Source organism: Brassica napus, chromosome C8, assembly GCF_020379485.1.
Source record: "Brassica napus cultivar Da-Ae chromosome C8, Da-Ae, whole genome shotgun sequence".
NCBI lineage: Eukaryota > Viridiplantae > Streptophyta > Magnoliopsida > Brassicales > Brassicaceae > Brassica > Brassica napus.
In genome coordinates this window covers 46,752,567-46,766,349 of record NC_063451.1, presented here as the reverse complement: position 1 = coordinate 46,766,349, position 13,783 = coordinate 46,752,567, and the positions used below count along the sequence as shown (strand labels likewise).

The window sequence follows — 13,783 nt, the reverse complement described above, 5'->3', positions numbered from 1 at the left end:
CTATTCTGAGACAAAAGAGATATTTCTCTGATATAAAACCGACAAGAATTATCGTCAATACAATATCAGGTCCTGCAGACGTGATTGAAGGAACTGGTAAAGCAAACTTTAAGTTGCCGAATGGAACAAAATTTTCCATAAATAATGCTATATATTCTCCAAGTTCTAAAAGGAATTTGTTGAGTTTTAAAGACATATATCTTCACGGATATGATACTCAGTCTGCAACTGAGGATGGAAAGAAATACATGTATGTAACTTCTGAGAAATGTGGCAGAGTTTCTGTGAGATTCCTCTCACTAACGAAGGGTTTAGCTTGTTACCTTGTTGCCGCCATTGCTTAAGAACCATGCTGTTCTTTGAACCGTAGTGAGAGAGAATATACGTTGCATGTTGCCGAAGACTATGAATCATCATGATGCTCGAGAAAAGTCGTTCACATCGTTCCATCCATTCATGAAGCTTTGTACCGTCAAATTTAGGGAAATCTGGAGGTTCTGGGGGATTTCTAGGTGCTTGGGTATGTAGATCTAATAATGGTTGATGATTTCACATCTTCTCAACCTGTTTGTTAGCATCGATCTCTGTTCTCGTGTACATCATGAGAGGTTCGAAGCTCAAAAGCTCTTCTTCCGTTTTCTTCGTCGTTACAAGTTCGTCTCCCATTGCTCGGGTTAGACGTTAGGTTTAAGATCCTTTGGTGAACAGTATTCACCGGTGAACAGTGTCCCGATCTGAACAATGATCTTAAGAACCTAAAGCTCTGATACCAAATATAAAATCTTGAATTGTATAAAACTCAATGATAAGAATAACTCTCTTATTAATCTTAAGGAAAACTCACTCAAAAACCTAAAGCTCTCACACAATCACAAAACTCATAAGTTATACCACACATTGGTATCTTCTTATATAGAGATTAGATTTCTCCTAAACTCTATGAACTTAAGATATTTCATATTTCATTTTCCTAATCCTTTTACAAAACCATAATTCGGTAGGATTAGATCTTTAACTTATATCTTAAGATTCATTTTCTTTCAAGCTTAATCCAACAAAATTTGCTCTTCGATCTTCATTAGTAACAAAAAAACGATCCACAATTGTTTATTTAAATTTAGAATTGAAATCCAAACTAAATTCACTATAGATAAGGCAAAATAAATTATAGTTTTGAAAATTACCATATTGCTAGGGCATCCAAAGCGAGTTCAGGGTTTTTGAGAAGTCCTGCGAGGAGAACAAGAATCTGAGCATACCAAGCCTCAAGGCAGAGCAAAGCCGCTGATAACCGGAAAAAGTCCCAGAAGCCGTCAAAAGCTTTCCAGCTAAACCCAACCCACGTCCGGCGACATCTAGGGCTCATCTTAATATACATGATCTGAGGCCAATGATCCACCACGAGAGACTGTGAATCAAGGAGAGACCAACCAAGCCCCACTCGAGCTTAAAGACGGCGAGCCATGAGAGGAGTAAGTGGAGGACGAGCGTGGTGGCTGGGATGTAAGCGCTAGGCGTGACGATGCTCTGTGACTGGATGAATTTTTTTATAGGGAAGTTACATGCGTCAGCGAAGATCATAGGGATCATACCGTAGACAAAGATGGAAGCCGTTGATGCCACGTCAGCTGGCTCGCCGAGTAAAGTGAGGAGAGGTGTAGAGAAGATGAAGAGTAACGTCACCGGAAGTCCGGTGAGGAGTAAAACCACGGTGGATCTCTGTAAGTAGACGCCGAGCATGTCGCATCTGTGAGCTCCGTGGGCTTGCCCACATAATGTCTCCACTGCACTTTCCATTCCAAGCTATGTTACCAGCAAGCAAACGAAAAATGTTGAATAATATTTTCTTCAAAAGTTGTTTCATAAACATATATTTCTGTTTGTATAAATTTTGTACTATATAGTAATAGTAAATTGTAGCTATAAAGAAATTAATTGTGTTTATGGAATTGCTATTGGTTTACTTTATCGAAAACTGATAATCACAAAACAAATGCATTAATTTGTGATACAAATATAAAACATTATTAAAATTCATCTTTGTTAGATGAAGTAGTATTTCATTTTAGATTTGATTTTTGTTAGAGAGAAAATGTGAATAGTACCATGAGACCGAAAGTGAACAACAGCTGTTTCCTAGAGAAGCTGCGGCCAGTTGCATACTTCCCATCCGACCGGCAAAGATACGAGTGAGCATGGACATGCCATTGTTGATCACGTAGACGAAGAGAACCGGAGCTGCAAGGTGGAATAGAAACTTGATCTCTATCAACGCCGCCAAGTAAACTCGCCGGTAATAAGGCAAGTGTGGGTCTTAAACATCATCTAAGTAAAGGTTGCTGCATGTTTTTCACGGCGGATACGACTTCCGAACCCATATATAAGAGCATGATTAACCCATAACCACCATTAAAGTCTCTTTGTAATTATTTTAGTAATTAAATGTTGATAAGAACTTTAGTCAAGGAAAGGGGGTTGTGATCAAGGAAAGAAACTACTCCAAAGAAACATTGTTTGAGGAACGCCTCCTACTCGAGAAGGAGAAATATCTTGAAGATTTCTCGAGCACCAATACATGACGACAGCCTGATAAGTGCTGACGTGAGCGCAAAATAGTCCAACAATGATCGCTTTCCTCTTCTTTCGAAATGTTAATGCTTCGGAGTAGGGGTGGACAAAAAAACTGAACCGAACAAAGTTAAACCGAACCAACCGAACCGAAACCGATTCAAACCGAACAAATTATATTTCGGTTGAATATTTTTCCAACCCGAATGGTTCGGTTTTAAACCGAACCGAACTGAGAAACCGATGTGTTTTGTAATTATTTAAATTAAAAATATTAATAATACTAACATACTAAAATTCTAATACTAAACCACATATTTTCTATTTTTTATTGATTAACATATATTTTTCTGACCTAATATATAACTATCAAACTACTTGCTTTAAAATATTTCATTTATTGGAGGCTTTTTAATTTTAGTGATGTTAGTTTTTTTTATTTTAGTTAATTTTCATTTGTTTTAATTTTTATATATACTTTGTGATTTTTTAAAGGTTTTTGTTTGAGTTTTATATTGAATTTAGTTCACATAGTTTATGTTTACATAATTTATGTTGTAAAACATAATTTCCTTTAGGAAAAATCTAATTAAACTGATCCAAAAAATAAACCGAATCAAATACAAATCAAACCAAATACAAACTGAACCGAATATAAACCAAACCGAATGTAAACCGAACCGAACACAAACCGAACCAAACAAACTATGGTTTACATTAGTTAAAAAAAATATTAGAACCGAACTGACTAAACCGAATCGAACCGTGAAAATAACCGAAGTGCCCACCCCTGGCTTGGAGGAAGGATATCGATGAGTGGGCCTAGTCCAGGCCTAAGTTAAACTGCAGACCCAACGAGCAGGACGGTTACGGCCCAAAACCAGAATAACAATTAAAGTCGAGACTCTCTATAAAGACCAAAAAAAATTCAAAATATCTTTATCGCCCTCTCGAAGAAAAAACCTAGCGCAGCAGTCTGTCGCCATGGACGCATCCGTGATCAAAGTAATTATTCTTATCATCGCTTTCGGTTTCTCGAATTAGTTGTCTGATTAGATCTTATTTACTTTAGGGTGTGGAAGGTCTGGAATTGAACGGTAGTGATGCAGCGATTCGAAAGAGCAGGTTCGTTTCTTTTCTTTTTTTTGTTTGAGATTTGTATATCTAATTAGATGGATCATGTGTTATTGTGTCTCACGGTAATTAATTAATTAATATCCTTTTGCAATAATAAAGCAGCATTAGAAGGATTGCGGTTGAGGGATACGATAGTTCCTCTCGTAAGGATGTTGTTGAAGAGGGCCTGAGAAAACACTTCGCATCACGTGGAATAAAGCTAATACATGCTTTTGCTCACGAACTCGACTTCAATCGTACTATTCTCTGCAGGTTTGTGACTTCTTCCTCCTCCAGCTTGATCGTCTATAATAATCTTTGTGTGTTACAGATGCGGATTAATCTACGTTAACGAAGAAGATGAAGAAAAGGCGTTGACGTTTGATGGAAGTGACATGGGAGGACGTATTTTACGATTTACGGCTTACCCTTTTGACAGCAATCGCCTTGACCATTTCTTTGCTACTCCCGAAGCACAAGACAAATACCGACAGCGCGTGTAAATTGATTTTTTTAATTTTATTTTTTCCTTTCTTATTTATTAACCTGTTTGTTCTTGTCCTAATATGATGTCCTGCTATTTTAGATTGAATGTTACAGGATTTGATACTTCCCTTGCTGAGGATGAGGTCGAGGAGATGGCACGTGGGGTTTTCCCTGGATCCTATTGTTCTGTTTTGGAGGAAGTGGTTTTCGTTCATCTCCGTGGAAAAGATGCTGTTGAAAAGGCTCTGATACTTAGCGGACGTTCTGTGGGAGGCTTTAATCTTGTTGTTAATGCTGTCCTCCCACTAAGAAAGGATAGCGGCGGTGGCGTCTCTCTCGCACGTACGTTACATTCTTCATTCTTTTTTTTTGTGTGTGTAAAACCGTTCATTCATTTGTATGTTTGTTTCAGGTATTTTGGCTATGGCTGAGAGAACTGAAGCAATTAGGTTGGCTAAGGGTAAGAGAACTAAAGCAGCTAGGTTGGCTAAGGCTGAGAGAGCTAAAGCAGCTAGGTTGGCTATGGCTGAGAAAGATAAAGCAATTCTATCTGAGGGAAATCAGAAGTCGATCATGACTACCGACTAGAAATCTCTCTCTCTCTCTCTCTCTCTCTCTCTCTCTCTCTCTCTCTCTCTCTCTCTCTCTCTCTCTCTCTCAAATGCTGTCTCTTGTTATTTACCTGTCTTGCAATGCCACCTCCTCCTTTTCTCTTTTCTGGATGTTGAATGTTATGTTTTGTCTGGATTTTAAATATGTTTTTATGCGTCTGTGTTGTTTTCTATGATAAAACTCTGTAATAACACTGACAAACTTGGTTGTCCAATCAAGTTCTCAGTAAAGACTTAAGGTTATCATATCTACGTTCCACAAAATTAAATATTTATCCAAGTCCTCGGCTCCCTTGTCCACCTAAGCCAGTTGATCATGCCAAGCTATCTCATTCTTAAAAGTTAACATTTACCTTATCATACACAAGACTCTCTGTTCTTGCACTTGGTCTGTGAGAAACAATGTAAAATTATGAAGAGGCTTATTAAGTCTATGGAACTTCATTCTTCGAAGCAAAACGAAACAAAAATAAAATAGAGATGGAGCGAGTTTCTTCCATAGAGAGTAAAATGCCTAACAGGGTTTGAAAATCATATCTCTTACTCCCAACTGTGCGTTGCCCAAAATGAAAAGGGAGGGCGTGGAGATAGAACCGAAGGCAGTACGAATCCCAGTCAGAGATATTACTAATCAGAGCTAGATGATCACGAACACATGTGATATGTTTGGTATATCAGGGTTTGGTTTCAGACACTGAAACTTAAATTTAATGTACAAAGCATGTTCTTGACAATAAGCTAGATTAACTGTTTGTCTCAACAGTGAAGAGTCTGAAGCTAAGCTTTGAAGAAAGATGGTATACCAACGCCATAAAAATGGTTCTTTTGTTGTTTTTATTCACACTGTTCTGCACCGTATGGCAACATGAAAAAGAGCAGCTAATGTATATGGTAATAATATTGTTTACTTCCATAGTTAAAACTGAAAATAAAAGAAACGTAAAGCAATAGGAATAAGACAGCTTGCATATGAGTTTCTTTACTGTCAGAAAGAATCTCTTCGTAGAGAGATGTACCTCACCAGTTCTCACTCCCCTTTTACTTTTTGCATTTAATTTCGTTAATACAACGGTGAGAGACTATGTTAGAGCTAACCACTAATGGTGGCTTAAAACTCGAGCAAACGTATGAAACAGGTGAATTCCTGCAAGAAATAGAAGGCAAGACCTTTAGAATCGGTTAGACTTTGAGACTGGGTTTAAAACCTTTCGGGGTTGGGATGACTGGGACCTGTAGATGGCCAAGAGCGTGCTGAGCACGTTTTTTAGCCACGAAAGCTTCAAAATCAAAGTACATGTGTCATCATCACAAAACAACACTCAACTACTTCTCAAAAGAGATGTATGCATGCATGCTTTGTTAGAAAACTACAAGTAGAAGAACTACAGGGGTTCGTTTTTCAAAAATAGGTCTAAAAAAGAATTTTGGAGAAAGACCAATGTCTTCATTGCAAATTAAAAAAAAGTTAGTCCAAAAGCGAAAACAAAACAAAACTCCTTGATTTCCAGAGTCAGAGATGTAAATCGTCGACGGGTGGTAAAGATGTACGAATCGGCGAACGTCTCCGACGACGCAGATCGTACGGCTTTCCGGGCGAGCAGAGAAACAATACAAACTTTACTACGAACAAGACTCAAAGTTCTCGAGAAAGTAAGCACCTTTTTGTTTTAAAATCTCCTCCCATTCATCACTTCCATTGTTGAATCCCTTCCTCTTATTATTCACTTCAAACTTCGCAGGAAGAAGCTACCTAAACCGGTCGATTTGTCATCGGTTCTCGATTTCAATTCAATTTCACAAGATTTCAACAAGACCACCCCACGGAATTAGGGTTGCAGAGTCTGATTCCTCTGTTTTCTGCATCGAGAATCGTCCTGGTAAAGTCAAAATTATGATCCAATAGAGTCAGGTTTTTGTAATTTTTGATTGTGGGTATGAAGATTTTCAATGAAAGGTTGAAACTTAGCAGTACAAATGGATCAGAGAGAGCTTGACCAGTTTTCCTCAGCCTCCGAATAGGACAAACCACAATGCTATTTATGGTCCCGTTGCTGATTTGTTTGATTCAGCTAAAGCAAACAAGGTGTTGGTTCAGGCCGAAATGCAGATATCTTCATTTATAGCTACAAGCCGAAAGAAAACATATTCATTAATAAAGTAGTTTAGGAAAAAAAACAAAAAAAACAAAAAAAATTGTAGAACAAACCCGTAGTCAAATCTACATTTGTTGGCACCCAGATACCGTACCCGTTCGTCGATGAGTAGCATCTCCAGGCCGATAAGCGTCTTCTTTACTGGGTTTCAAATCTCCCATAAATGGATGAGGCGAAATTGCAACTGAGCTTCGTGGTGACCCAGCGTGACATCTTTGAAGAACATGACTTTCTCATCGTAACCAGAGGAGACAATTGACTTCCCATTCGGTTTCATCGCCATGAATCTAGGTTAGAGCAGATCAAGGGTTTTGATTTTTTCAAACAAAAGTAAATCAGTATATAAAGGATGAGGAATAGAGGAAACTGAAACGAAATCATTAAGAAGAAATTGATTGATTGAGAAGAAGAGGAGTTTTGATTGAGAAGAAGTAGATCGATTGAGGACTCTAGGGTTTCAAGCAGAGAAGACGAAAAGGTAAATGGGAAGCTCTCGTGACTAATCCTCGTGATCTCCGTCTTTATCGGGTTCACGCGAAAGGTGAAAAAAAAATAAAGGTCATAAACGATGCGAACAAAGCCGAGAAGCCCACTCCAAATAAAAAGAAAACATGAAGCCCAGAAGCAACTTAAGCATGTCTGATGTGTCCAAACGAAATGCTCTGATTGGCTGATTATTTTTGGTGATGTGGCAGCCTACAAACTCAGCATATTGGTCTTTTATTATTGTGATTCTTGATTTTGGTTAATATTAGGATTCGTTTGTAATAGACTATTACTAATAGTTAAGGTTTTTTCTTATTTCTTTCTTTATTTTGTGGGGTTGTTCTGAATTTTGTATAATCAATTTTTTTTTTCTAATTTGAAAAATGTATTTATAGTTGAAAACATCTATGATGGTTGTAACAATTTGTGTTTTGTATTTGTTATATATTGATTGTCAAAAATGAAAACAAAATAAGGCCATATCTTTCAACTTTGAATAGAACTCAACCAAAACAGTGACTCTTACTTTTTGGGTGAATCAATGAATTTTACTCACTAGAGAAGCATAAGTCCGTAGAATTTTGTTTTCGCTTCACAGATTATGTTAACATGAATTAAGACAACCGATCACTTTTCTTCTAGTTCGCCGAAGCCTTGCTTGAGCTTCAACTAATGATGCAGAAATCATCTAAAATTTAAGTTATAAGTAAAATTACTAGATTTTGAAGCGCGAGATAATTTTCGATAAAAATTGTATATAATTATATTTTTTCTTTATTAAAATAGATCTAGACATAAAATATGTAACTTGAAATGCGAAGCGTACAAAAGAAATTATAATTTGTATCCGGTTTTAATGTACAAAAATATCAAAGTGGATCTTGTAAAATAGTAAAAAACATATCTAAATCTGATGTGTTATTAGTCGAATCTAAACGAATTATACCCAAAAACATACACAAAAAAATTTCAGAAAAAATTGGAAACTGATATAAATGTTTAAAATAATCACAAATATAAATATTTAAACATAAATATGTTCTTGAAATGATATCTAAAAATAAATTTTAAATAAGTAACTAAAATAAATTGGAAAAAATTTTACTTCTACGCTTTCTTTGTTACCACATTTTAAGTATACCAGTAGTATAAAGACATTTTCATAAATACACTTTTCATTAATGACCAAAAGACCATACTACCCCTAACCCTATCTCTCTGGCGATCCTCTTTTCTTACTCTCTCTCTCACGATCTTTTTTCTTCCTCTCTGCCTCCGATTCACCGGAGATCCACCGTCTCTCTCTCATTCCACCGGTTCTCTGCGGTTCACACTGTCGAATCCTACTTCTGTACAAGATTCCCAACTGGTATGCATCTAATTTCTCCTTTTTTTTGTTTGTGTCGATTAATTTTGCGAAATTTCGATTTTGTGGTTACTCTAGTCGAAAAATCAAACAAGGTTGCTTTAGACTTCTAATTTGTACATGTCGATCTAAGATAAACAGTTTTGATTGTGAAAACATTGAGTTTTTGACAACTTAAGACCCTTTATAACCCTTTGTAAATCTAAGTTATTTAGTAATGTAATTGATATGTTCAGTTCGCGAGAAGCTGTGTTCAAGCTTATATGAGAGCCACAACCCTGCCAGCACACATTTGCTTCGATGTACAATGGTAATCACCATTTTCATCATTGACTCTTGTTTTTCTCTTAAATCTTATTGAACAATCCTTGACATTTTTTTTTTGTTTCTTCTTGTGTCTTAAATTGCAGAATCTGTTCCCTTTAGCGAACTAATCTCCTCTGATTCCTTGATTGCGAAACCTCTGTTTCTCAGTTGTTGATTTTGTTCCATTTACTTTTTTACTTGCTCTCTCTCTCACATACAAAGACCATAGCTTTTCCACAAGTTTCGTGGCAGAAAATTTTCAGGCTTTCTATATCAGATTTTGAGTGTTTGGTTACTTTAACAGCCCGCTTGTGCTGATGGATCTGGAAACTGAAAATCGAATAGCTTTGGTTCTGTTGAGAGAAGCAGCAGAGTTGAGGAGACAAGCTGAAAAAGATGGTACCTGAGCTTATATTGAGAAGCCTAATGTAAGGCATCGACCTAACTCGAGGTTTCTCACAGCAACTGTCCTTGGTGTTCAACAATGTAATGCTTTTCTTTCCACCCTTTACTTATTTTCGTTTTACAAAAGTTGAGATTGAAAAGGATAAGCCTTTGCATTGCTATAGTGTGTGATATTCTTTTGTTCGTTGAAGCAATAGCTGTATGTTTTTGGAAGAGGATTAGTTTAATTGTTGGTGAATGGTCGATTCACAATAAGAAAGTTGGCAGCATCTGAAAGTTTTGTTTTGGGTTCTGCGTTTCTTAACAGTTCAATGTTGTGACTTACGTGTCTGTCTAGTACTCAATGTAGCTCAACATGTTAATTATTTACTCTAATCTCTTGCATGTTTCTTGACCATAATACAGCAAACAGAGCGGTAGAAACCAATGAGATGTGGTAGGCTCAGGAGCAAGAAAACGAAAGGCTCAAAAGAAAATCAAGAGGAAAGCAGCAGCAGCAGTAGCCAAATGAAGCGGAGTAGTAGTTTCTCGAAAAGGAGTTTGGATAAGAGATGTAGCTCCATTAATGAGGAGAGAAATATCACTCATCAATCATCATCGGACAAAAGATTGTACTTGGATGATGATGATGAGATTGAGTCTTTTCTCCGATCACTGTATATATGTCTATTTGCTATAGCTTCTGTTACCTTTAGCTTCCTTCATCTTCTGAGTCTCTTTGTAAATGACAGGAACAAACGTGGGAGAGGCTCTGTTGGTCCTAGGATGGATGAAACTGTCCCTTATCTTCCCACCGAGAAGGTTGATCAATTGCAAAGTTCTGATACAAGGGAAAGGAAGGTAGTCTTGCTGCAGCTTGGGCTCTAGCTAATCTATATTATCTTGCATGTTAGAAACCTCTTTTAAGGGTTTATAAAACTATTTATAAGAACTTATAAATCATTTATAAGGTTTTATAAATATATTTATAAAAGTTTATGAATCTGTATATAAGGGTTTATAAAAATATTATAAGAGTTTAATAATCTTCATAGCACAATTAATAACATCCAGAGGTTCGTGGGGATATTGAGTTTGCTGTATATCGTTGCGTTCTTGGCGAGTGTCTCCAAGAAGAATGGGGAGTGTTGGAGAAGTCTCCGGAGGCGGCTTTAAATGTGGATCAGACGATCTTCGTGGCTGTGGCGGAAGACGTGGAGAGGAGCAAAACGATGGTGTTATGGGCGGCAAGAAACTTCTCCAGTAAGAAGATTTGCTTGCTTTACGTCCATCGTCCTGCTCGGCCTGCCTCCTGCAGTGAGAATCTTCTGCTTCTCTTTCTCTCTGACTTAACTGTTTTGTGGTGAATTATAGAATATTTCTGGATGTTGAATTGTTCTTGAGTGTAGATTTGCTCATGAATCATGATTGAACCTTACCGAGTCTATATATATATCCTTTAGTTGATTGTGGATGATGTTGATGATGTACCTCTGTTTGCTAAGAAAATCTGAGAAAATGATATAATTGTTTTATAAAGAAGAGGCAGAGAAACCATATCAAATTATATCATCATAATAAAATCCTTATAAGGCTTTATAAAGATAATAAATAATTTGTAAATGTTTATAAATCATTTATGAAAATTTAGAAATCATTTATAAACCTTTATCAATAGTTTATATATATTCCTATAAATGATTTATAAACCGTTATAAAATCACTTATAAGAATATACCAAATATTTATAAAGTTTTATAAAATCATTTATAAATATTTAGAAAGGTAATTTCATTTGTAAAGTCTTAAAAATCATTTATATGAATATATAGAAACTTTTTATAAGGGTCTATAAATCATTTATAAGAATTTGTAGAATATCAAAAGGTAATTATTTTATGAAGTCTTATAACATTTTATAGAGGCTTATAAATCTGTATATAAGGGTTTATAAAAATATTATAAGAGTTTAATAATCTTCATAGTACAATTTGTAAGAGTTAATAAATCTTTTTCAAGAGTTTATAAATCTTTTATAAGATTTTATAAATCTTTACATTTAGAAGTAAAATGTTCATAAAGCTATTATAAGTGTCTATAATTCTATTAAAAATGTTTGTAAATTATTAATGAGAAATAAAATATTATTTATAATGGTTTATAAAACAATTAATAAGACTTTATAAGAGTTTATAAAATCAGTCTATAAGGCTTTATAAGGATGACAAATAATTTATAAATGTTTATAAATCATTTATGAAAATATAGAAATCCTTTATAAAATCACTTATTAGAATATACCAAATATTTATAAGGTTTTATAAAATCATTTATAAATATTTAGAAAGGTAATTCATTTATAAAGTCTTAAAGTCATTTATATGAATATATAGAAACTTTTTATAAGGGTCTATAAATCATTTATAAAAATGTTTAAAATTATTTATAAGGGTTTATAAAATCATTTACGAGGATTTGTAGTATTTCAAAAGGTAATTCTTTTATGAAGTCTTATAGAATTTTATAGAGGCATATAAATCTGTATATTAAGGTTTATAAAATATTATAAGAGTTAATAATTTTTTTCAAGAGTTTATAAATCTTTAATAAGAGTTTATAAATCTTTACAAACATTTAGAAGTAAATATTCATAAAGCTATTATAAGTGTCTATAATTCTATTATAAACGTTTAGAAATTATTCCATTCCACAAAGTATGATGAGTTCTTGTTCTGGATGTTCATCATCTGCTCATCAACCTCCTTAGTGCTCAGCTTTCCACGGAACACAGTGGATGCAGTTAAGTAACGTATGTCCGTGACGAGGGTCCGCAGCGCACATCATGTTCTTCGCATCCCACATCTGCTGGGTCAGCTCAGGGACACTCAAGGCACTGTATTGCTGTGATCCTCTCGATGTCAACGGAGCAAAACCCACCATGAAGAAGTGGAGCCTTGGGAAAGGGATCAGGTTCACAGCGAGCTTCCTAAGGTCGGAGTTGAGTTGACCAGTGAAACGAAGACAGCATGTAACACCACTCATTGTAGCCGAGATGAGATGGTTCAGATCACCGACTTGCAAATCACACAAAACAAACAAGTCAAGACCCAAACGTTACATTAAGGTTAATGTATACAGAGTCTTACTCACAGGAGGGGTTAGAAAGCTTGAGGGTACGGAAGCAGATGTCGTAGAGAGCCTCATAGTCGAGAACTATACACTCGTCAGCGTTTTCAACGAGCTGATGCACAGAGAGCGTTGCATTGTATGGCTCAACAACAGTGTCGGAGACCTTAGGAGAAGGAAACACAGAGAAGGTCATCATCATACGATCTGGATACTCCTCCCTAATCTTAGAGATCAAAAGCGTTCCCATCCCAGATCCAGTTCCTCCTCCCAACGAATGACAAACTTGGAAACCTACACAGAGATCAAAACCAAATGTATCACAACGATAACAGCATCAACGAAACCTAAATCAAATACATCACAGAGATCTCAAATCAAATCACGCACGACGATAAAACAGATTGATACTAGGAGACAATCTGATCAGAACCAAAAAGTGTTGATCTTGCTCTGAGTTTGGCAAATCATTATCCCCCTTTCCAATTTTTATTATACTACTCAACTTTATTATTATCAACATTTTATTATAAGGTATTTCTAAAAACTTATTTAAATAAAAAGTTTTATCAGACCAACCAAAACCTACAACATATCAAACAAATGATTTTTAATTAGCACCATAACCAAAATCTTCACTACTGTTTAATATAACAATGATATTTGTATATCAAACACTAATTGACGATGTGCAAGCGTATATAGATTAGGACCGATATCTAGTATAATTACTCTCAAAACGACAAACTCTAAGTTTGGTCTATCTTCTCAAAGTCTAAGCAAAACCTGCCAATACTGTTTAATAACAATGATACTTGTGTACTTAACACTAATTGACAAAAGGTTGAAACTTGAAATGAGAAGTGGTTATCTTACTACTCAGACGTTAATTCCTTATAAATAAACCTTCGATTATTTCAATCTTAGTTTTATATATAGACGTGTTGCGACAATACTACGTACCTAAGTTCCTTTAACAGTAACCCATATAGGTATATCATGTCGAACGGTGGTACCAAGATTTTCCAATAATTCAAAGTTTCAGTTTGAATCCGAAACCAACCATGTAACTTCTAGTTCTCGTTTTATGCTGTCATTCAATCGGCTACTGTTCAATTGTTTCAACATTGTTCGAGTGTGAAGTGCTAGTTACGAATGTGTGTAGATGTAGATGTGTTCCA

The 13,783-nt window shown here is 35.5% G+C and overlaps 1 protein-coding gene, 1 long non-coding RNA gene and 2 pseudogenes across 5 annotated transcripts; 2 read left to right on the top strand and 2 right to left on the bottom strand.

Annotated features, from left to right (window-relative positions):
* Positions 1–1,180: 1,180 nt before the first annotated feature.
* Positions 1,181–2,839, bottom strand: LOC106413614 (annotated as a pseudogene).
* A 668-nt stretch (positions 2,840–3,507) lies between these two features.
* Positions 3,508–7,824, top strand: LOC125591314. Of its 3 annotated transcripts, none has more exons than XM_048765323.1 (7): positions 3,508–3,573; positions 3,641–3,693; positions 3,808–3,957; positions 4,016–4,183; positions 4,271–4,512; positions 4,583–6,431; positions 6,521–7,824. In XM_048765323.1, exons 1-6 carry the CDS (start codon positions 3,553–3,555, stop codon positions 4,756–4,758), a joined length of 810 nt encoding a protein of 269 aa, XP_048621280.1. In that variant the 5' UTR covers positions 3,508–3,552; the 3' UTR covers positions 4,759–6,431; positions 6,521–7,824. The 3 variants fall into 3 exon arrangements, with proteins under 3 accessions (XP_048621280.1, XP_048621279.1, XP_048621281.1); XM_048765322.1 differs by having other exon boundaries at positions 3,805–3,957; XM_048765324.1 differs by lacking the exon at positions 3,808–3,957 and having other exon boundaries at positions 3,516–3,573.
* A 919-nt stretch (positions 7,825–8,743) lies between these two features.
* On the top strand, positions 8,744–10,943 carry LOC125591313. Of its 2 annotated transcripts, XR_007327261.1 has the most exons (3): positions 8,744–9,096; positions 9,197–9,578; positions 9,903–10,943. It is a non-coding gene; the product is annotated as an uncharacterized LOC125591313 (long non-coding RNA). The 2 variants fall into 2 exon arrangements; XR_007327260.1 differs by having other exon boundaries at positions 8,744–9,578.
* Positions 10,944–12,151: 1,208 nt separating this feature from the next.
* Positions 12,152–12,939, bottom strand: LOC106413613 (annotated as a pseudogene).
* Positions 12,940–13,783: the final 844 nt, after the last annotated feature.